This window comes from Sycon ciliatum, chromosome 4, assembly GCF_964019385.1.
Source record: "Sycon ciliatum chromosome 4, ocSycCili1.1, whole genome shotgun sequence".
NCBI lineage: Eukaryota > Metazoa > Porifera > Calcarea > Leucosolenida > Sycettidae > Sycon > Sycon ciliatum.
In genome coordinates this window covers 36,158,462-36,183,059 of record NC_088646.1, presented here as the reverse complement: position 1 = coordinate 36,183,059, position 24,598 = coordinate 36,158,462, and the positions used below count along the sequence as shown (strand labels likewise).

Genomic DNA, 24,598 nt, shown 5'->3' with positions numbered 1-24,598 from the left:
CGCCATTTTCTGCGTCTTGAAAACAATCGAATTTTGACGTTGCGCATACCCCTTCACATACAAGAGCTGATAAACCGCGCCGGCGGATTTGAAATCTCGCTCTAAACCCTCAAACCCTTCCACATTTCAACAGGATGTAACAGTAACACCAGAATTACTTCGCTACCCACCTGGACCTAGTACCTGGCAAAGCTGCTGCATATCTCTAGCCAGCGTGTCGGAACACGGCAAACGTTGACGTCATGACACATAATGCAAGAGCGGTTTTGAACTCTTGATTTGGATTTATCAGTTCTGTTCACTTCACAGTTCACACTTGGCAGGATGACGTGCAAGAAAAAGTGATACCTTTTGGAGTAAAGGCGCCGTCCTTGAAAGAGTGAAGTCCACTAGTGTTGCATGCAATGTTGACTGACAGTATCATGGCGGAAGAAACCCTGGTTGGTGCTGGAAACGTTCACGAACGTCTCGCAGGTACTGCCTTCGTAATCAAAGGGAATTTGTTCTGTTTCATATTTTTGAATTTTTGAAAATATTCATAATGGAAATGCAGGAGATAGACAGCAAGGAATATCCTATTCACATTAGGGGGTTCCCTGACACTGTGACAGGCTACATAATACACTAGTCGTACTACTAGCATATGATGAGAGCCCTTCAATAAGCTACAGTTGTCAGGGTCGTTGGAGGCTGTTGGCGAGTGGTATGGCCGGGGGGGGGGGGGGGGGGGTCCCCCGCAGGGGTCAAGGGGGCAGAGCCCCTTGTGGGGGTGAGGGGGCGGAACCCCGGTGTTTGGGATTCCATGCAATGGAAAACACCCCCGATGTATACATACTGACCAACCACCACAATCTCAATCCCTTGACAAGACATGCAGAATCCCTGGATTTCTCTCAAAATCCCTGGATGGCACAAAAACAAGTGAAAAAGAGCTTTTCCCGCCAAAAAAACGTTCGACTCTGCAGCTGTGCGTACAGCACAGATCGACCCTGTACTAGGCTGTAGTGCAGTTTGATCAGTCGGCGCCCGCCTGTCACTTTGTCAGTGCAGATCTTGCATGGTCAGGTCTTCAAAGTGCTGTGCACAGTTCGACGTGCGCATGAGCACCGTACATACCTTTGAAAAAACTTCAAAAACCGGGACATTCGGGAGAAACCATGGAGTTTTCAGGAAAATCCTGTATCAGACAAAACTTTGGTTTTTCCGGGAGTTTGCTTGAAATCCCCGGGACCCTGGGAGGAGTGTTGATTTTCCGGGATTTTCCCGGGAAAAACGGGAGGGTTGGCCAGTATGTGTATATCTTGAGCATTGTACAGCAAGTCCAGCATTCTGCTGTACAGGTACGACGCGCCGATCGACGCTGGAAAAATCTCCCCAACTTTCGAAACTTTTTTATTGCTTTTCTGAGCATTTCACGGTGACCACCGGCCATGGTCGTACCAGTCGTACCGACTCCAACGGCCTTGGTTGTGCCAGTGCAGTCCGCACCTATGTTCACTTGCCACACACCGAATGCAACTCGGCCGCGACATTGTGCGTACTACGACTCTAGCTCATGTCATCGAAATCAATGTGCAGCACTGAAGTCTACTTGGGCCCGGATCCACTTGCAGCTACCTTAATGGCCGAGGGTGTATGCTGTCACATAGTCTAATGTACTAGGGAGTGCAGTCCATTTGTTTGGTTTTGATTAGTTTCTGATCTCTACAAGCATTTCACTGATTTTGAGAAGGAGACCTTTGGCCTTTAGTGGCTACTTTTACCTTCCAGATTTGCTATGACTTGTATTAGTTTTTTATAGGTTTGTTCTCATGACACGGAGCACCGCGCATCAATCCCTGTAACTAATAGCCTTTTCCTGCCCATCGGCAATCATCAGACAACTGAGACAACTTAGTTGTCTGATGATTGCCTATGGGCATGAAACTATTAGTTAGAACGAAGGATGCATGGTGCTCTGTGCCGTGTGTACAGTAGCTCTAGTCGAATGAATATTGAGCACTCTACTGAGCCGGAGGACTCTCATTTGTAACTTTGTTCTCTTCCCTTTTTCTCCAACAGGCTTTGAAGTAGCTGCTGGGAATGACCGACAGCTACTACAAGACATTCTAGCTCGTCTTAGTGATCTCCATACTACTTTTTCCGGCAAGGAAAACGGTGAGTTTGAAACTGATGATGATGATGACGACTCGTGCCCAAAGTGGGAGTCACTTGATTCAACTCAGTCTGCAGAGAGTACTGCCAAGAGTACATAACCCCCAGAGTGTGCAACACCGATCCAGCTCTGCATAGGGTCTTGGTCAAGCGGAATCGGATCTTCTGATGTCATGCGTACACTCCACACCAGCGCAAGGCCGGTCTCGAGGCAGGGTACCAATGTTTTTGATCCAAGAGCACCCGCGACTCCCCGGGTTCCCCTCAGATGTGTACGGTATTATGACGCAAAGATCCGATTCCGCTCGACCAAAACCCTATGCAGAGCTGGATTAGGCGTTCCACACTCTGGGGGGTTATGTACTCTTGGTACTGCTTAGCTCTGTGTGAGCTCCTGTGGACTCCGTGTCAAATTCAACTCCATGTCTGATGCTCACTTGTATGTGTGAAATATGGAGTTACAGCGATTTACGGCAGAACATCTTTTTAGTGCTTTTGTCTGCGCATACCGTGCATCACAGATAGGAACCCATCAGCGGCAGGTACCCACCCTCGTCCTCATCTTTACTTATAAAGAAGAGGCACCTGTGACGTGTGTCTGTGTGTCACGCTCAGGCCATCCTGCGGAGCAGCGCTGCCCTGAGCACGCGAAGCGTGCGAACAGTGTAGCTAGCGGCCGCAGAAGCACTGAGCACGCGAAGCGTGCGAATCGTGTAGCTAGCGGAAGCAGCCACAGAAGCACTGAGCACGCGAAGCGTGCGAATCGTGTAGCCACCACCACGTGCTGAGCACGTGCGAACAGTGTAGGTGGTAGCAGACACGATCAAGACGAGTAGCAGTAGCAGCCGCGCGCAGAAGCACTGAGCACGCGAAGCGTGCGAATCATGTAGCCACCTAGCCTAGGCCATAGGTAGCACTAGCAGCCGCACAAGCGCTGCGGACCACGTGAACCGTTCTCTGCAAATAGAAACATCTGCAACAAAAGGATACAAAAGATCTGCACTGACTGCACTCTGCATCTGATCTGCAGTGAAGAGCGCATCGCACTTTTGTTCGTAAGTTTATGAATTTTTTGAGCCGCTTCATCCGCCACCAGGTGATGGACAACCCTGACCAGCCTCCCGAAGGCGTAACAGACGTCCCTCCTTCTCCTTCCAACGATGAAGAACCTCCCTCACCAGGACTTCAGCGGTCTGGCCACCACCACGTGCTGAGCACGTGTGCTGTTCATGTACTTGCTTCACCCGCATGCCACATTCGGCCAGGCAACGCTGGCCGGGGGTGCTGCTAGTCTGATATATATGTACTGTTGAACTCAGCTTCCGCCGTTGCTGGTCTAGACTGCTGGTGCGATAAGTGTGTACAGATAGCGCAGCCTCTTTTCTGAATAGAGAATTCAGTGCGCACCGGAGTGTGCGATTAGCAGGGAGTTTAAAAAAAAATCATTTTATGGTTCAAAACATACAGTGATAAGTACAGTGCCCCCGGGATGTGCTCGATATAGGCAACGGTGGGAGTGACTTTGTGCGACTTAATTTTTGCACTTTATGTGCTTCGAAGTTCAAAGTAGCCAAGATGAAATGAGTACAGTCTGTATCGGCTATAGCGTACCCTTTTGATTTCCGTGATTTTATCACTATAACCGATGCATCACTATATGCGATACGATCGATTTTTTTCTTTTTTCGATATCAACACATGAAAGGCAAGGAAATACTTCCAACATGGCGTTTTGACAAATGAGCATGCTGCATAGTTGACAGTGCCCGCATTTCCATAAAAAAATCCTGTTATGTACCGTATTTTTCCGGTTGTAAGTCGACCTTTCACGACTAAAAATAGAAGGAAAAAGGGTGGGGGTCGACTTACAACCGGGATTCGACTTATAACCGGGAACTATCAGTATCTTTAAAAAAATGACCTGAACTGCATGCACGAGTGCACTGTGTGTACACATTTGTGCCAGTTTATTGGCCTTTTTCAACGATTGGGACGTTATACCCTCCAATAAGGAATGTTTACACGATTTGTTGATGTGTTAGTAGCAGGGAGTAGTTAGTAGTGCTTCGTTGGGTGAAGACTTTAAAACGCAGAACTGAGACCTCCGGATACGGGGGTCGACTTATAACCGGGGTCGACTTATAACCGGTAAAATACGGTACATGTATCACTATAAAAATAAGCAACGTGAAGAAAGTAAAAAATAGGGCCTTTGATATTATTGCTACATGTATTTTAAAATCATCACTATAGCCGATAATAATAATAATAGTGTGTTATGCATGTTTTGATTCTTTGCTGCCATCATAATATCCGATATATCATTACATCCGATAATATTGGTTTTAGTGATATTTTTACTGGATAAAAACGTTTTGCTTTTGATATTTCGTACCAATATCACTGTAGCCGATATATTCTTATATCCGGTCACTCTATAGCCGATACAGACTGTACTGGTAAATTGGTGATGGCATCCCTTTTTCAAACTAGGCTAACTTGATATTACTGTTGTATGTGCTCTGTGCGTGTATGTACTTTGTGCTTGTATGTGCCCAATCCATCTTGGTACCTGGATCGGCATCGCTGCCCTCTCCACCAGTGACCAGCACAGCGTCATTGCAAGGTGATGAGCCAGTCCGTTCTGACCGTGCGTCGATATCAACAGCCGGTGAGAGCAGCGAGAGCACCGCGGCCAGCACCACCGCCAGCACCAGCACTGTTGCAGATGCCAGCGCTCGGAACAACACCACCACCATCACCACGCCCGTTGCAGCCAGCAAGCGCCGGCACTCGGTGACGTTTGCGCCCGCACCATCCGTGAACTGCTTCAGTCCGGCGACGGCAGTGGTGGAGTCTGCTCAGCCCAACGCCATTATTACGCCAGCTACTTTCAGTTCAGCTGTCACTGCGCTACGCTCGGCTATTGGACCTATGCAGAGGAAAAGTAAGGATAAGCTATTGTGTACCATGTGACAGTAGTCATGTAAGCAGCCAATCTCTGTATGGGCATGTATGGTGTTGTGCTGGACCATCAGCTGTACGACTGCTTGCACAGGTGCACTGTACACCGGCCACATGCTACTTGGGTATGTATGGAGCTGACCTCAGGTCCACGATGCTGCGCAGCCTTTGCTTAAAAATAAAAAATAAACTCGACGGTATCACCCTGAAATTAGTTCCACCTCCACCAAACGCGCTCTCTGGCCGACCTCATTCACACCAGCAACATTTCTCCAAGCCGTAGATATTGGTGAATATAATTTCCTCCATACAGCGCTGTATGAACTATTTTTAAAAGGTCTCATCAAAAGGTTGACACCCTGGGTCTGATTTTTTAAACGTTCCATTGTGTTTGATCTGCACTGGCTTACCTGCACCTGCATGCACAATTGCACACTGTTATATTCGGCGTCTTCTGCACTACACCCGTCCAGTCCTGCTACTCACATTTTATTATTGTGTTGCGTTATTTTTCAGATATACTGCAGAGTCAAGTGGCTGGTTACCTGCTAACCTCATCACAATTTGGTAAGCTATGCACGGATCCACTGTTGTCGTACTGCTAACAATCCTATCTTTTCCCTTTAGTGGTACAGTAAAACCTGTGTTTGCCGCACGCTGTACCAAGCACAATCCTGCATTGACCGGACACATGTTCATGCACCAAAGTGCTGTGCATCAAACGTGCATCCCTGGATCAAGCGGAACCCTGTCATATTAGGGCAGTTTCCACTGCACCAAGGGCGTCTGGTTAGGGCAAGGTTTTACTGCATATTTTTAAATTGCATGCCCATGTTGACGTGAACCAGAGGAGTCCACAGCTTCACTCATGTCGAGTGGCTCAGCTAAGGTTAACGTGATGCAGTAGAATATCTGGACATCCCATAACCTCACTTGCTTCGCAGGCTGGCACTTATAGTCGAATCTTGAAAACGTGTTCCTTTTGTGGAAGTCAGCTCAACTACTTCACAGTTCAGAAGGTCCTGTTCGCTATCAGTTATGTTAGATTGTGTCCGCGTACGAATGGAATCGATATTGATTGAGTGAGCCCAGCTGAAGTGAATGTGTAATGTTTTCCAAGTTCTGGGTTGATTCTGTGATACCAGCGCCCGTGTGTCTCAAGACCTATCAATAAGACTCCGAGGGTTCTGCTGTGTAATCTGATATATTACGGGTTCCACCCCGGCCCACTCCACTGTCATCCGGACCGAGTTTCCATTGCACATGTCAAAGTTACGAGTGCATTCTGATATGCATGAGAAACACGACTCTCTGTTAGGAACTAGGGATGCATTTTCTGGCACTATGCCGGTGCCTGGTCTCACCCCCTTGCCTGTATATCTGCTTACTTCCACAGCCATTTTGCTATCGTTCCTGCGCTATGTGGAGGAGCGGTCTTGGGCGGCGGAGTGCCTCTCGCTGTGCGTCGTCGACATTGAGAACTGTAGCGACGCTTTGCTCATGTACACTACTGTCCGGTCGGAGAAAGAGCTGCGTGCCATTCAGGCATGCTTGGCCCGGGCTCGACACACTGCCGCTACTGACAATGCCAGCTAGCAGCTGCTTCTCAGTACCTTCTCATTCTGGATCACAACGCAGTATTTACGCTTCAAAGTCAAACCCTATCTCTCTGGTAGACAGCTATCTCCAGTACTGTCCCAAACCTATGGTAAGGTACCTTGATCTTGATTTCAAGTCATCTTTGCAGTGTTCGTGCACAGTCTACACACGCCTGTCCCTGTATAACGTAAGCCCAGAAGGACACACAGCGTCTTGTATGGTCTTCTTTGTATGTCATTGTTTGCGCCATCTTTTGCGCCAGTTGTCTCTACATGTAGTGTTGATTAGGTTGGCTGCTAGCAGGATTACTAGCAGCAACACAGCTACGAGTACGAATATTCAATACCAACAGCACCAATATAGCACATGAATGCCATTTATAGCACATTCTCATCCATTCTGGTCTTCCAGGTCCATGCACCTGAAGACTGTACATGACGCCCATGCGTAAAAGTACTTTTATTTTTCAACCAAAAATCTGTGAACGCTACAGCAGTGATAAAGATATTTTACAACAACCGTCGTGTACATGTACGTGTAACACCTTCCTTCTGACATAATTCATTGATTGAATTGCTATTTCACTTAGTATCAACAGGGTGGAGTTTTACAGTGGTGGGGGCTGGCTGGCTAGGTTAATTCACTAATCGCAAATGGCCTGCCTGGTAGGAGGACAGTGCTGTAACAAGACAGTATTGGTATGCATGTTGACAAGCCACCTACACTGTTTTAAACAACACATACACATGCCACCATCGTCGCTTTCAATTCCTTTGTCAAATCATCTGTATGAGAACACGGCGTGGCGCACACTGCTGCTATACACATGTGCCTCTAGAATGAGAACGTCATTGTCATGATTGTGTGGACTATGAACAGGTAGGGGGGTATGATTGTACGAGCCAGCAGGTAGGGGGTATGACTGTACGAGCCAGCAGGCAGGGGGGTATGATTGTACGAGCCAGCAGGTAGGGGGTATGATTGTACGAGCCAGCGGACAACTGGTGCCACGCACACCACTGCTCTCCGTGCTGCTGCTGCATCTTTGCAGCACTATTGATTTAGTCAACGCGGTGAGCTGATCAGCGTGTACACTGGGCAGCTCAGTCATCGTCCTGACGCCGTGCCTTGGTCATCTTTTGCTCCTGAGATACCTCCAGTGAGGCAATGGTCTCCTCTGGCACGCCGTCGCCCCACAGCGCCTTGACAAACTCCAGCACACAGCCTGCTGCGTCCAGCAAGATGAAGCGGTGCTTGAAAATCTCTATCTGGGCACCGATGGCGAAATCAGCTGCGGTGTAGTACTCGGGGTGATCGACAATGCCCGCCTTGACGAAAGGCTGACCTTTCTTTGGAACGCGTGTTCTGCGTAGGAACTTGCCACCGAGAATGCCAGAATTCCTGGTGAGGGAAACACGGGCAGAGCAAGCGATCATTGCCAACACATTCTAGTGAAGCAGTATGAGACGGTGCCACTGCCGGTGTTACTAATGTACTGCTCCGGCTATACTGTGTAATGCCAAACAACATACATAGTGTAGTAAGTGTACAGTGATCATTCAGCGCTTAAAGGGGAAGTATACCCTAAAATCAAATTTTCACCAGTTCTAGTCTTCTGAGTGCTGAGTCGAATGGTCTTGGTCCGAGGAAGCTGCGACGCTCCCTTCCTTCATTTTTCCCAATCGAACCCGCGCACTTCCACCGAAACTGGGTGACTGCGCCCTACTAGATGGGGATTTGTATGCAAAATGTCACTAAAAGCGCCATTTCGTTCTTATAAAAGCACGGATGACCGCGATTGGCCCATATGTTGTAGTCTTTTGGACGCTGAGTCGACTGGTTTTGGTCCGAAAAGGCTGCGATGCAGCGTTCCTCCTTTATTCCCAATCGAACATGGTTGAACAAGCGGTCACGTGCTCCTGGGCACCCAAATCACCTGGTCACCGCGCCAGCAGGCGACAACTTTCACACCAAGGTTCAACTCGAGTTCAACTCGAGTGACAGGACTGCACCCAAAAAAGGTCAAACAGGCTAGTAAGTTGTACCCTGCAGGCACGGTGACCAGGTGACTGGTGTACGCAGGAGCACATGACCACTTGTTCAACCATGTTCGATTGGGAATAAAGGAGGAACGCTGCATCGCAGCCTTTTTGGACCAAAACCAGTTGACTCAGCGTCCAAAAGACTACAACATATGGGCCAATCGCGGTCATCCGTGCTTTTATAAGAACGAAATGGCGCTTTTAGTGACATTTTGCATACAAATCCCCATCTAGTAGGGCGCAGTCACCCAGTTTCGGTGGAAGTGCGCGAGTTCGATTGGGAATAAAGGAGGAAGGGAGCGTCTCAGCTTCCTCGGACCAAGACCATTCGACTCAGCACCCCGAAGACTACAACTGGTGAAAATTTGCTTTTAGGGTATACTTCCCCTTTAACTATTTCTGTGAATTTCAATCAGCCACAACCAGGATGCAAGCAGCTTCCACTGAACACTGTGCACTCTGTCCATCAGTGCCATCAGTGTGTGTCACTAAGTGCTCTTGGCCAGCTCAGACCTGGTCACCTCCCACTGGACAGCAGTCACGCCGGCGGTTAACACTGCAACGTCATGCAATCTACAGTGCTGACAACTGAAACCCGACCCCCTGAGCGGTGCGCTCACATCGCAAAGACCCAACACGGGATGGTAAAACTACGAACCAGAGGCCGCTAGAATGTGAACCCACCGCTCAGGGGGTCGGATTTCAGTTGCCAGCACTGAACATGTACATCGCGTGCAGCATACATGTACTTACCGCTGGACAGGCTCGTCGATGGAGATGGTATCATTGTTCAGGTGGTAATAGATAATGAAACGCCGACGCTCATCCTCTGGATGACGTGATTCCTAGTAAGGACACAGCAAGCATAGTCATCCAGTTGTGAGCCAGTGCAAGTCAAGATTATCTAAGCTTATCCTTGCTCGGTCACTCTCATAATGGCTACTGTAGAGCGGGACATTTTGTACACGAGAGTGACGAGGCTTCCCTTATAAGTTTCATGGTCAAACATGCATGTTTTGTGTGTAACGTCTCGTTGTGTGGACCAGGGAGTCGAAGCGTGCAGCGAGATCGCTTGTCCGGGCCACGCTCGGGGTCATCAGGTCAAGGCCATGATCACGACCGTGAGTTGCACAGGCCACGGGATCACGTAGAACTTCTTAATCCGGTAGTCGAAAGCGCACACCGTTTCGGGTACTATGGTCTCGTGTGCCTTACTCCCTAGATGCCACTACTCGCTGGTGTTGATAGCATCATGGCCTGTGCTGTATGACATCACCATGGCCTGTGCTGTATGACACAATGCGGGGACAAAACATGTTGGGTACTGGGCATGGTGTACGTAAGCTTACGAAATCATTGCTCGTGCAGAAATCATCTGCTTTCTAGTGTGTGGGCACACCGGAAGAGGCAATCATAGTAACTGCAGTAGGTCAGATCCTACCGTAATACTCACTAACGTTACACACCAGTTCAAGTCCAAGGCGTACCGGGTACTGTACTGGTCTCAGTAGCACGCCACCAGCGACTCGTGCAGGGGAAGCATTCTGCATGTACATGTGCATGAGCTGCTGGCTCGAATTTCTAGACCAGGTAAACATGCACAGCCCACTGTTCCCTACAATTCTGAATACCGGCCTATCATCATTGAAACGGTGGGACTTTCCCCTGCACGTTTGTCATTCCTGTGCTTCCCCATCCCGTACCACAAGACCGGCATAAGGCTTGAGGGGAATACGTGCAGCGTACCCAACAAGACACAGCAGACGAGCTACTGCAGCGCCACCCTATACTCACCAGTCTTGCCAGGTAGCAGAGGACTTGACCGTCTCGCTCCAAGAACTTCACGACGTCGGTCTTCGGCGGTTGCGGGATCAGGTGCAGGCAATTCTCTCTAGTGTCGTCCAGTGCACCAATGCCAGTATGTGGTGGGAATGACTACAAAAATACACGGCAAAAAGATTAACCACCGTGCCGTTAGTAACTTATTGCATGTATTTGCTTTTGGCAATATCAATCAGGGATGAATTTATCCTGTATCGCATCGCAGTTTGCGATGCAAAATCGATCTACTGCTACTCAAAAGTCACCGTGACTTGCAGAAAACTGCGATACATACAGACTATCCATGCCTAGCCTGCACTGTCAAGTAGCATGCATACAGTGCAGTGTATGTGGTGCAGGCCCTCTCAATCTGAGGGCACATGTATGATTCAGTCGGGTTTTTTTGCAAATGGGCTTTCAGGCATCACTCTCAAGAAGGACAATGTGGTAAACACCCAACCTTCAAAGAAAAATGCTAATCAAAATCAAAGACTGCTACACAATTGTGAATTTGTATAGCCAAAACTGCTATGCAAAAATATGACAATAAATTCATCCCTGTCAATCATTACAATGGTGTTGATTTTGGGAGAAGCCGACTACATGTACTGTGGAGATTGTGTACTACTTTGAAGTACTACTACTAGTATGACTGTACATGTACATGCCACTGATATCAGGGCACCCTCCAAAGCAAGACTCAAAGACGTTGATGGGAAATTCCCTGATCTACACATGGATGACAGTGCCACAGACACATGATAGTACCCAGCTGCATTCACTTGCCAGCCCACAGTAAGGCATGCTAGCCCGGGGCTCTAACACTAGGCTTACGGCAGATATGTGTGTTAGTAGGCTGTAATGTGTATAGAGAGACGTGCAGTGAGTCAAGAGACATGACTCACACTGCACCTTCACAACAATTATGTCGACCACACCCGCCATCACTGTATCGTGAGAGGAAATATGCATGCGGCTACATGTTTCCCCCGACTTACTCGCTCCGTTTGTCCCGGTCCTCTTGTGGATGGTGTCTCCACATCAAGTGGCTCAAAGTCCGTGATGCCAAAGTGTTTCCTGTAGTAATCCTTCGTGAACTCATCACAGCTGTACCTGTAGGGAGCGGACGTGAGCAGGCAGCAGACTGCCGGAGTTATATCCAGATTGTGTGCCGGATGAGCGGGACTGTGCGATTTTTCAGTGTATGGCATACATGTACAGTGTACAAGCATCATGATTGTATGTAGTGTGTAGTGTGTGTGTGTATGGCTCAGCATCAGTGCAGGGAATTCTGCACATCCACTCCTGAACGGTATGCAGTAGGCTGGATTAGTGAATGCAATTTAATGTCACTGCCGCTGGATATCAAGTTCGCTGTAGTGCAAATAGCCAGTTTTGGTGATCAGCGGTATAGAGGCTATGCGATTGTGTCATCATTTGGGATGCATTGGCTGGAGTGGCAGAGTGCAGTTGTTTGCCATTCAAAACTAGCACTCGCCGTTTTTATCTTTTGCCACTCAATTCAAACTTGCCACGCAGATCTCAACAGAAACTAGTACAACCATGTCCTGTGTGCCATTCAACGCCATAGCCGCACTGTGGTTTCCACTCAATGAACTCCATACACAACACATGCAATGACCTCATTCAATGCAATGACTTCATTCGCACAACCTGTATTCCGTGGATGTTCAGCAAATACAATCAGTCCAGAGAGAATGCTGGACACCAAACAGACCCGCAAGAGATGGGTAGAACAGAACCGCACGGGGTGGGTAGAATCAAATAACGTTATGAGCCTTCACTTTGCAAGGACTTACAGAAGGAATGAGCGGCCATTGATCTTGACAGTATCACCAATGCGGAAATCGGCCGGTGTGAAGTACTCCTTCACTTCATAGTCGGACAGCTCCATGGTAATGGTTGGAAAGTCCCCTGTCAGCACAATGCGCATAGGGCAGCAACAGGTCAGTGCATCAATACAGGCAAGATGTGAGTTAGATGCAAGACGAACCTAGGCGTACTGAGGTCAGCTTGCATTCAGGACAACTACCGTGCATGCGATCTGAATGGATGCATAATGCACAGCAAAACGTCAGGGAAGTGCACTGTGGATATTACTAGTACAGGTGGAATCCTGATAATTCGAATATGGCTTAATTCGAACATACCGCTTAATTAGAAGTTTTTCCAGGACCGATTTCTATCAATACGATTCCCACATAAAAAATCTGATAATTAGAACCTCGAACTGGATATGTCCGGTTAATTAGAAGTTCCACAGATTCCACTTGCATAGAAAATGTGTGGGATTTGTGCTGATAATTCGAAGTTAGCAAAGTGTAATTCGAAGTTCACTGTACATTGTACTGGTCAGTTCAGTTTGCATGAGAAGGCTGTGCCGGTCAGTTCAGTATCCGTGAAATCTGTGTCTAAGGTCCATAGCGCAACTCTGCGTGACCATGAGAGCATTTTGACATACATATTGTGTTGTGGGTTCATGTTTGGATAATTAGAATGTCCGGATAATAAGAAGTTTTTTCCTGGCATTTTGAGGTTCGAATTATCAGGATTATTAACTGGTTTGAGGGAAAGAGACAAACGGGAAAAGTCTGAAGAAAAAATTGACTGTCACCACCAGGATTCCACCTGTATTCTAATTTTAAAAGGTGAACAGTCATTTCGGCACTGTACTGACTATGTGAGTATTAAAGGCTGCACAGTACCCAGCATTAGCTGACCCACGGTCACGGTGCCTAGATTGCAATGGACAGCACCGTATGTGTAACCCGCTATACAGACTTACGGTTGACATCGAATGGGTTCTTGGCTATCTTGGCCCTGCCGATGAGCGCTGGGAACGGGTCATAGCCATCGTTCTGTTTCCGAACTTCTCTCACCTCCAGCGTGTCATCGACCAAGTAGTAGTGAATTATCTGTTAGCACATTAAAACAACAGTACAACCAAGGACTCGTATGTACTGTGCTCGTATCAGGTTGCCTCGGGCAGCATGTAGTAGAACATTTCCAGTACAAGTACTGTAGTGGCTTGTATAGAAGACTGTCTTGTATAGAAGCCTAGCACTGACATCGGCTTATACGGCCGTAAGCACCTGCTTTATATGCCACATTATGGTATGTGTAGTCTAGTACGTAAACATGCATTATCCGTGCTAGCACAACATGCATTATCCGTGCTAGTACGACATGCATTATCCGTGCTAGCACAACATGCATTATCCGTGCTAGTACAACATGCATTATCCGTGCTAGCACAACATGCATTATCCGTGCTAGTACAACATGCATTATCCGTGCTAGCACAACATGCATTATCCGTGCTAGTACAACATGCATTATCCGTGCTAGTACAACATGCATTCTTGCGCAATGTGTGCATACTGAAAGTCATAACCCTACAGTGATACCTACATTCCCTGGCAATGCAGGAACTGAGCTAGACAAGGACGTCGGCAATAGTATTGTTATACCTCGCCGCACCACATCACACCGCACTGTGCTCTTGGCTAGCCTGGGTGATGCGTACACCACCACAGCACTGTATTCGCCGATCAATAGCATCAAGACCATCACTACGTTGGACATCACGGCATATTTGTAGTTGCCAGTAGCCACTTGCCACACACACACGCACGCACGAACACACACACACACACACACACACACACACACAGGGTAACTCATGCGTCACGCGAGGACTTACAAAGTGACGCGCGTCACCGAACATTTCACCGCGATCGTCCCAGATTGCATGGAACCGCAGAACTTTTCGGTCCATCGTCATGAACTGCCGCAACTTGTCGAAGTCCGGCTGCGTGACGTGTGAGTAAGTGAGAGGAATTCTGGTTTGCATGTAGGGATCGGACGGCGGGTCCTCCGCGGCCTCTACGACAATACCTTGGCTCTCCAGATAGTTCTGTCAGCAGACCGGGTTAGGAAAGCACGGTACAATCACATACAAATTCACTACACAATTGCACTGCCAGCCTGTTCTCACCGGGGATTCCACAACGGAATAGACTAGAGTCAAGAACAATGAAGGTGGAGTATTGTTTGAAGCAGTGTAGGTCATCTCCCTCGCTGTTGTACGAATATTAGCACCTAGCCCAAGCATGGTTAGCACCTAGCCTAAGCATGGTTAGCACCTAGCCTAAGCATGGTTAGCACCTAGCCTAAGCATGGTTAGCACCTAGCCCAAGCATGGTTAGCACCTAGCCCAAGCATGGTTAACACCTAGCCCAAGCATGGTTAACACCTAGCCCAAGCATGGTTAACACCTAGCCCAAGCATGGTTAGCACCTAGCCCAAGCATGGTTAGCACCTAGCCCAAGCATGGTTAGCACCTAGCCCAAGCATGGTTAGCACCTAGCCCAAGCATGGTTAGCACCTAGCCCAAGCATGGTTAGCACCTAGCCCAAGCATGGTTAGCACCTAGCCCAAGCATGGTTAGCACCTAGCCCAAGCATGGTTAGCACCTAGCCCAAGCATGGTTAGCACCTAGCCCAAGCATGGTTAGCACCTAGCCGAAGCATGGTTAGCACCAAGCCTAAGCATGGTTAGCACCTAGCCTAAGCATGGTTAGCACCTAGCCTAAGCATGGTTAGCACCTAGCCCAAGCATGGTTAGCACCTAGCCCAAGCATGGTTAACACCTAGCCCAAGCATGGTTAACACCTAGCCCAAGCATGGTTAGCACCTAGCCCAAGCATGGTTAGCACCTAGCCCAAGCATGGTTAGCACCTAGCCCAAGCATGGTTAGCACCTAGCCCAAGCATGGTTAGCACCTAGCCCAAGCATGGTTAGCACCTAGCCCAAGCATGGTTAGCACCTAGCCTAAGCATGGTTAGCACCTAGCCTAAGCATGCTTAGCACCTAGCCTAAGCATGGTTAGCACCTAGCCTAAGCATGGTTAGCACCTAGCCTAAGCATGGTTAGCACCTAGCCCAAGCATGGTTAGCACCTAGCCCAAGCATGGTTAACACCTAGCCCAAGCATGGTTAACACCTAGCCCAAGCATGGTTAGCACCTAGCCCAAGCATGGTTAGCACCTAGCCCAAGCATGGTTAGCACCTAGCCCAAGCATGGTTAGCACCTAGCCCAAGCATGGTTAGCACCTAGCCCAAGCATGGTTAGCACCTAGCCCAAGCATGGTTAGCACCTAGCCCAAGCATGGTTAGCACCTAGCCTAAGCATGGTTAGCACCTAGCCTAAGCATGGTTAGCACCTAGCCCAAGCATGGTTAGCACCTAGCCCAAGCATGGTTAACACCTAGCCCAAGCATGGTTAACACCTAGCCCAAGCATGGTTAGCACCTAGCCCAAGCATGGTTAGCACCTAGCCCAAGCATGGTTAGCACCTAGCCCAAGCATGGTTAGCACCTAGCCCAAGCATGGTTAGCACCTAGCATGGTTAGCACCTAGCCTAAGCATGGTTAGCACCTAGCCTAAGCATGGTTAGCACCTAGCCCAAGCATGGTTAGCACCTAGCCCAAGCATGGTTAGCACCTAGCCCAAGCATGGTTAACACCTAGCCCAAGCATGGTTAGCACCTAGCCCAAGCATGGTTAGCACCTAGCCCAAGCATGGTTAGCACCTAGCCCAAGCATGGTTAGCACCTAGCCCAAGCATGGTTAGCACCTAGCCCAAGCATGGTTAGCACCTAGCCCAAGCATGGTTAGCACCTAGCCCAAGCATGGTTAGCACCTAGCCCAAGCATGGTTAGCACCTAGCCCAAGCATGGTTAGCCCAAGCATGGTTAGCACCTAGCCCAAGCATGGTTAGCACCTAGCCCAAGCATGGTTAGCACCTAGCCTAAGCATGGTTAGCACCTAGCCTAAGCATGGTTAGCACCTAGCCCAAGCATGGTTAGCACCTAGCCCAAGCATGGTTAGCACCTAGCCTAAGCATGGTTAGCACCTAGCCTAAGCATGGTTAGCACCTAGCCCAAGCATGGTTAGCACCTAGCCCAAGCATGGTTAGCACCTAGCCTAAGCATGGTTAGCACCTAGCCCAAGCATGGTTAGCACCTAGCCCAAGCATGGTTAGCACCTAGCCTAAGCATGGTTAGCACCTAGCCTAAGCATGGTCAATACTACCACTATGTAAATATAGCTGTGGTGTTCTCCCTCACCTGAATCTCTCTCTCTCTCTCTCTCTCTCTCTCTCTCTCTCTCTCTCTCTCTCTCTCTCTCTCTCTCTCTCTCTCTCTCCCTCTCTCTCTCTCCCTCTCTCTCTCTCCCTCCCTCTCTCTCTCTCTCTCTCTCTCTCTCTCTCTCTCTCTCTCTCTCTCTCTCTCTCTCTCTCTCTCTCTCTCTCTCTCTCTCTCTCTCTCTCTCTCTCTCTCTCTCTCTCTCTCTCTCTCTCTCTCTCTCTCTCTCTCTCTCTCTCTCTCTCTCTCTCTCTCTCTTTGTCTGTCTATCTGTCTGTCTGTCTGTCTGTCTATCTGTCTCGGACAACAGTAGTAGGTAAATAGGTAGATAGCCAAACCACACAACATGAGCCGCAAAGCACAGCTGTATGGGTACTGGAGTGTACTTCTTGTGTTGTCATGGACTCGAGGTGCATCCCGATTTGGGGTAGTGTGATCTCGGAGCTTCTGAAGAATCAAACAGCGTGGACTCGAGAAAACAAATCCAATCTACGAGATCTTCACGAGACTCTAACCCAGACCTGGCCCATTGGCTCATTTCGTGTAAAACAAACGAGTCACTGAACTCATATATTGTGTAATGTGGCATGCAGCTTACCCGCGTATAGTGGTCACAGTCGTAGACGTGAAACATTCTGCCGTAGAAGTTGACATCCATTCGAAGGTTGAGGTCCTTCCAGTGCCAATACCCACCCTGCATATCTTTGGGCAAGCGCTGGCGTTTGATCAGCTTCCCTTGCGGAATGCCACTGTGAATAGGAGTGTGTGTAGGGAAAGAGCCAATGTACAAACACATTTAGAGGTGAATCCAGAGCCTTCCACACAAGACAAATTAATGCCTTCACAAGTCTCCCACTAAGGTGTGTGCATACTGCATTAATATACGGTCACAATAGACCGATCCCCTTATTATTGTCTGGGTTCGAGCAAGGGGGCAACTCCGCAGTCGCGTGGGATCCTGCTGCACACACGCGACCAACCTCACCTCGGCTTTGCGTGACTTCTCGCATGCGAAGTGCAGATGCAGAGCACGCGAAATCTACACGCAGTGCAAGCCTGTCTACAAAAATGCCACAAGGACTTTTGATTTGAGCTGTTTTGTTTTTGTTTAGACGTCTTCCTTTTTACGACTTCAGGATGCCTTCTCAGGATCATTGCTGCGTTCCTCACTGTCAGAACAGGAGGACGAAGCAAACAAGTCATTTCACTCCTTTCGTCGTGTGGAGCCACAGCGGCCTGGAGCAAGCGGATCCAGGCTATTCCCCGTGAGGAAGGACGTAGTTTTAGGGTCACTCTGAATATTTGAGATGCAGCGATCATTTCGATCCCGAAGTCGAAATCGTTTTGCCCAGCTCTACAAGGGCAGGATGAGTCCAGGAAACCAAACAGCTGTCCTACGGTACCAGGTTTGCTTTTCGCAAGAGAGTGGAGTCTGGACGCTCTGCTCCCCATGCTCGCAAAACAGTATTTGGTGAGCCTAGTGCAGTTCGGTCATGGAAGTGCAGCGTCTGCATCACGAGCTCCCCATGCTCGCAAACCAGTATTTTGCTGAGAGGCAACGGCATTTTGAGTTGGAAAGGAACCTGGCTTAGTGCAGTTTGGTCCTGTAATGGAAGTGCAGCATCTGCATCAGGAGTTGGCAGCAAGTAGAGCTCGTGTACAGAGTCTCATGGAGCAGTTGGACGATGGGGTGAAGAAAGCCGAAAAACAGCTTACGTACAATAACATAAAGAAAGACTCTGAGCCGCGCCAGTTTCTGACTGGTTTGCCTTCAGGTGTTTGGACCGCTCTGTGGGACTTCTTTGAGCCTAGCCGAGAAAATGTACTGCGCCGAGCCAGATCTGCGAAGACGGAAGCTGAGGGACGGCGGATACAGTTGGAGGTGGCCGTAAATCGCCAACGAGCATGTAATGGAGGATCAGCTGCTATTGGCATTGATGTGTCTAAGCCTGGGCCGTATGGGACAGAAGCTGTAATGCGTGGCACAAGTTAATCATCCGTTTCACGGTATATACTATATAGCTAGCCGAGCTGGAAAGTTGTCTTGTTCCTCCGTTTGGGCATGATCCCCATTTGGGCGAGCTGGCGAGATGTTCAGTCATCAATGCCATGTACCGCAAGACATTCTGCATTGTGGATGAAACAGTTCTATTTTGCCATGCACTTAGGGTTCTCGCACCGGCACAACAAGACCCAACAGATCCTTGCGCTCTTATTTTCTCCCATGGTAACATTGCTGATCACAACACCCAGTAGCCAGTCGCAGATGCAACCAAATCAACCAGGTTCTCTTACTCTTTTTTTCCAATACTGAAACCAAAGGTATACCAATATTTGCATCGAATGCAGTGATGATTTCAATACTGTCCACTAGTACAACGCATTACCAGACTGGCATATAATCATGATAATATTATCCATTTCGCAATCACTGTCATTGCTTTCTTAGATCTTCAATCATCAATATCGGACCATAAACCGTCTATCATCTTCTATTATATCATCATTTGTATCATGCTACTATCCTCCTCTAACGATGAGCTCGAAGAAAAGAAACAGCGGTCTAGAGTAAACAATATCTGTCAACGGAAGTGTCCTTGCTGTGCTGGTGTGTTTATGCTTCGTGCATTAGTTCGGCCAAGAGCGCATGGTGGTGGCGGGTTGAGGATGTTAAATATACTAGAAAATAGTTCACTCTGAACGTGCAGGGGGGTATATTCATAGGTTCGAAAGAACCGCACACACACTTTGCTGCAGACAGCGGCAAGCTTTGGCCCTCGTGCTTCTAAGAGGGAGCAATCCACTGCGCTACGCTTGCGATTAACAGCAAGCTTCGACTTTTCAAAGGTACGACTCATCATTGGCTCTGGGGTAATGTTCCTGGAACAAATGCCCCATAGCCAACTGAGGGCCAGGGAGCACGCAATCTGCCTTCCTGGGCGAGAAGTGTTCCAGCACAAGAAGCAGCACGAATACATGCTGACAAAGACCACCATCACCACCAGCCGGCACACAGCACACTGTTCTTCAAACACCATCCACTCCGTCCATGTGTTTGCACTGTCCTCCTCTAGCTCTTCACGCTCAACAAATAACACGCACTGCTCATCGTTTTTTTATGCTTCCTCTGGGTTGGCTAGCCCTTCGACTTGACAAAACAGCGATCACCACTGCACTGCTATCGTCACCTCATAGCAGTCGCTTCCACCAGCGGCTTTTCCTGTCTTTGCAAGGTGTCCAAGGATGGCTGCTGTTGTCATTACAGGCAAATCAGAAGTACTTTAGTGGCTGATGTCCAACCAGATCGTTGGAAAATCGATTTTCCACTTCAGGGCTGCTGATCGCGACTTGGTGACTTGGCAGCACCACGGTTACCTTCATAGAAGATGGCTCTGGAGAGGAAAAGACAGACCAGAAAAAGGTTAATATTATCTTCAGCACCGATCGCAAGGAGAAAGAAATGTGGTCTGCTGTAGCCTACAGGGGCGGATACAGGGGGGGTTCAGGGGGTTCGGACGAACCCCCTAAAATAATTTCGACCATGGGTCCAGTCGATTTTTTTGTGATATCCCCGTGCGCAGCCAGCGAAGTGTAGCGTACATCATGGCACATGCAGCGTAGCCAGTAGACTTCACTGGCATGCATCCTGCATGCAGTAGTCACGTACAGGCAGTGCAGGTACTAGGTCACTGCATGCATGCAGTGGTCGGGACTGTTGTACGCGTAACGTTCGAATCGAAGGGTCTGTACGCGTATCATGTGACTGGAAACGATCGACAGTTCAAGTGGTGGAGCCAAAAGGTGGAAAAACTGCCACTTGTCCTCCTTCCTTGTCGTTTTGTTTTATTTCGCGCTGGCTGGACTGTAGGTTTCCTCCGTCGCAGTACGAAGATAATGTTTGTGTTTGTCGTGTAGTTTGCCATGTCGCGGTGGAGGAAAAGGTGGAGAAACTACCACTTGTCCTCCTTACCTTCCTTGTCGTTTTGTGTTTTTTCGCGCTGGCTGGACTGTAGGTTTCCTCCGTCGCAGTACGAAGATAATGTTTGTGTTTGTCGTGTAGTTTGCCATGTCGCGGTGGAGCAAAAGGTGGAGAAACTGCCACTTGTCCTCCTTACCTTCCTTGTCGTTTTGTTTTATTTCGCGCTGGCTGGACTGTAGGTTTCCTCCGTCGCAGTACGAAGATAATGTTTGTGTTTGTCGTGTGGTTTGCCATGTCGCGACGTCTGCCAAAGAGGCGAGCGGCCGATGCCAGTTGCCATTGCCGCATTGGGCTTGGCTTCGTTCCGCCGTGTACGACGCGAATGTGACCACACGCAGTCCCAGCCGGAGGACAGTCAGAGAACTTCGCCTTCCGTCAGTTCGGAAAATGCTGCAGTCACGGCTTTAGTTTCTGCCTGTGCTGCAGCTTTGTACTTTGTAAAGCTCTAAACGCATTATTACCCTTGTCTTGTTGGCCAAGCAATGCAAGGGCTACAGTGACAATAAAGATTTTGCAACTCCTGGTGTAGTGAACGAACCGAAAACAGTTTGAAGCGAATTTAATTCTGTGCACTCGAAAAAATTTGAACCCCCCGTGAAAAATTCCTGGATCCGCCCCTGGCCTAGGCACAAAATAAATCTCACAACACGATTCGCGATTCGAATATTTCAACAACAAAAAAACTCACCTCTGGAGTAACTCCTGTTTGTGGCCCGAGATCGTACCCTCCCGCGCCTTGAAAAAATCCTGCAGCGGCATCACAGTCCATGTCTCTCTCGGAGACTCTGCTCCTACCAGCAGGAGGTTTAGCACCGCTCGAAGCCATCGCAAACTACATGAACTAAGCAGAAGACATTCCAAAACAAACCTGAAACACACTGTCAAAGATGCTGTCACGTTCAAAAACTAGCTCGATCGCGAGTGAGGTTGCCCCCGTGCTCGAACCCAGTATAATAAGGGGATCGGTCTATCGTGTGCTATACACCAGCTTGGACAAATATATCATGGGTCTGTGCAAGATGTCAAATCCAAAACTATTCCTTAGGCCAGGACTGATGTGTTAAGTTACCTGTTTTCTACTATGGGTTCTGTCACGGAAATGGAACCGTCTTCCAGGTAATAGTAGATCTTGACGATTCGCACCCGGTAGTACTCCTGAGCAGATTCGTGCACCGTTTCCTGGAAGTAGGCATTGTACAAGAGCACCTGTACACGGGTGGGAGAAGGGCGAACAAAATCAGTTGAGCATATACAACACGTATGCACGTGCATGCACATCAAACATGCTCTCTCTCATAGACATACACACACGCGCACGGGCACGCACGCACGCACACACACACACACACACACACACACACACACACACACACATGCGTATGCGGTGTACATGATACGGGGCTTCACACTTTGTTGGGGAATACTCTTCCTGATGTTTTTCAATCTTGCCGGACATATTGTCTTTGGTAACAAGCAGGAGTGGTTGACTGAGGAGTTTACAGTAGTCTAGCCAGAGCCTGACTGAACTGGTAGATCTGGCATGCAAAACTTCACTAATCACACATACCTTCTTGTCAAATGCCACGTGCGCCGGAACGAACGTGACTGGCTGCGGTGGTTTGGTTTCTCCGTACGTTAGCGTTGGCCTCAGCCTGGCCAGCTCATCCAGCTCAGCTGGAGTCAATTGGTTGAATGGAATATCATCGCCGCCGATGCCGCAGTTCGGGCGCACTTTCGGCAGCGCATACCCGTTGCGATAGGACAGCGTCTGGTCGACATGGTAACGTGCTTTCTGCTCAACACACATGGCAAAGGTAACAACATACCACGAGACAATCAACAGAAACTATATTATGACATCCTGGTGATGTGTGAAGCAGTAAAGACCTCACAGTGCATGAAAGGCCCTGACAAAAGATATGGCACAAGTCAGGTTATGCGGAGTTTGTATCAAACCGAAGCAAGTGTACTACTGTAGTGTCTTGTAGAAAAGCCGGTCTCCTATAGAAGCCTAGTTTGTTTACGAGCCTGATTTGGAACATGCTACAAGAAGAAACCCGGCATTTAGAATAATTAGTGCAATCAAGAGTACAAATAATGTACGTGGCCTGTCGCAGAAGTTGAAGAAAGTTCAACTCCTGCGACATGATGCGTGACATACACAACTGGGTACAGTTTCTGCTCTGGGTGCACGTGAAGTGCACGTGCGTAGTACATGCACTGCAAAAAACGTAACACTTGTGAATCATGTCGCGGCCGCAGCTCGTCGCAGGTGTCGCAAAAAAATAGTATGTATTGTGAATCGGCCTTTACAGTATGAATGGGGTGCCTTTAGGGCTCAACAAGAGTCAGAAGCCGCGAACGGCTAGAACATGTAGCGGAGTCAAGAAATCAATGCCTTCTGTCTGTTACGGACTTGTCAGTTTGAGCACTCTTGGCAAGGTACATTCGGGCCTGGTTCAAATTGAATTTTTCATCACTATCAGGTTCGGCCTCATTTTCTCTGCGCTGTGCTGACGAGTTCACCAGGGACGAAACAGTTCAGGCTGTCCGAAGATTGAGTATCTGCTAGGTATTGTGGCCAACTGTTATAAAAAATTGTGTGGGCGTTTCTACACGTACACGAAGATGAAATAAGTGTGGACCATCCAGTCTGCGAAGACACTAGCCACTATGATGATAATCGAACCAGGACCAGGACCAAATCCGGGACGCTTATACATGTAGCTGAGTACAGTACCGGCGCTGCCTGTGTAAAAGTAACCATAAGGCATAACTGACAATTCGCTGCCGAACTACTAGTACTACTACTAACTAGACACCATGTTCATGTGGCTGGTGGGACCAGTTAGAACCTACATGCACAATGTACTTACCGTCGGGTCTTTGAACGAATTGCCCGGCAAGAATGGTAAGCCAGCCGTCTGCAAGAGCGGCTCTGGTGGCTGTCCCAGGCCCTGAACAGCATGCGGTGCACCTGAAGTTTGAGTGGACGTCATTATCGTGAAAGCATTGCCAGACAAGCCACCACTATGTGCGATTTCCAAACCCGAACACGACTAGGGTCTGTTAGTTTTGACTAAAAAGCAAGTTGCCTCGTAGCTTTGTTGAACCTTTGCACAAGTTTGTCGTAGTTGCAGTCTGCGATTCGAGCTAGTTTCACCAAGGATCTTTCCAGTTCAAAAATGCTCTGAGCTAGCCTACTTACTTCGACTGATAACCATGATCACGACAGGCAGCGCTACTGACTGACTGTGTAACTATGCGATCAAGGCATAGCATAATATCGATAGCATGCAACAGCTACTAACTTTTTTAGAAACCATGGCGACCACGAGTTACCAGGGTAACCTTTCACTCAGGGGACACTAAAAACTCCCTCCTGATCCTTTGTCTTGTTCAGACTTCACTGTCACCTTGGTCACCAGGTCACCATACCAAGTCCAAGGCAAGGGTCTCGTATACATGGTATACCATGGTATACAGTCTCTCACTCTCAGCTCACGCACTCAACACTACACTACTAGAGTCATGTATGGTATGTGTGGAACCGTAGCCTAGCCGTAGGCTGTGTCTCTCTGAAGAAAGCAAGTACAGGCCCAGTGCACTGGCTTGCTCTTCAGTGTTACAGACTGCCAGTCGCTGTGAATGCTCCCTTGCCTTGGCATGGTACTTGGTAGAGCTTTCAAGGCATGTTGGTAGAGAGTCATCTTTATGATTCAATTCACAAAATCATTGTGATACCGAAAGCCGGTGAAGAACCATTAAAATTAATGGTTCTTCACTTTCGTTATCACAATGAATTTTGAGGTAAACTGTACTACTAGCTAAAATTAATACACGTAGGTACTGATGGTGATTACTGATAGGGA

At 48.5% G+C, this 24,598-nt stretch overlaps 2 protein-coding genes and 1 long non-coding RNA gene across 3 annotated transcripts; 1 reads left to right on the top strand and 2 right to left on the bottom strand.

Moving 5' to 3' along the window:
• Nucleotides 1–304: 304 nt before the first annotated feature.
• Nucleotides 305–7,312, top strand: LOC135815947 (uncharacterized). The gene is made up of 5 exons (XM_065329303.1): nt 305–474; nt 2,062–2,157; nt 4,757–5,101; nt 5,635–5,685; nt 6,515–7,312. The coding sequence occupies exons 1-5, from the start codon at nt 405–407 to the stop codon at nt 6,712–6,714; spliced, it is 762 nt and encodes a 253-aa protein (XP_065185375.1). The 5' UTR covers nt 305–404; the 3' UTR covers nt 6,715–7,312.
• On the bottom strand, nt 7,149–23,951 carry LOC135815944 (EF-hand domain-containing protein 1-like). Its single transcript, XM_065329298.1, has 11 exons — nt 23,603–23,951; nt 22,294–22,518; nt 21,796–21,932; nt 17,346–17,496; nt 14,305–14,517; nt 13,387–13,516; nt 12,401–12,515; nt 11,579–11,693; nt 10,554–10,694; nt 9,513–9,604; nt 7,149–8,118 (listed from the first exon to the last, which is right to left on the bottom strand). Exons 1-11 carry the CDS (start codon nt 23,723–23,725, stop codon nt 7,821–7,823), a joined length of 1,740 nt encoding a protein of 579 aa, XP_065185370.1. The 5' UTR covers nt 23,726–23,951; the 3' UTR covers nt 7,149–7,820.
• Nucleotides 19,029–21,691, bottom strand: LOC135815950 (uncharacterized). Its single transcript, XR_010553337.1, has 2 exons — nt 21,415–21,691; nt 19,029–20,139 (listed from the first exon to the last, which is right to left on the bottom strand). It is a non-coding gene; the product is annotated as an uncharacterized LOC135815950 (long non-coding RNA).
• Nucleotides 23,952–24,598: the final 647 nt, after the last annotated feature.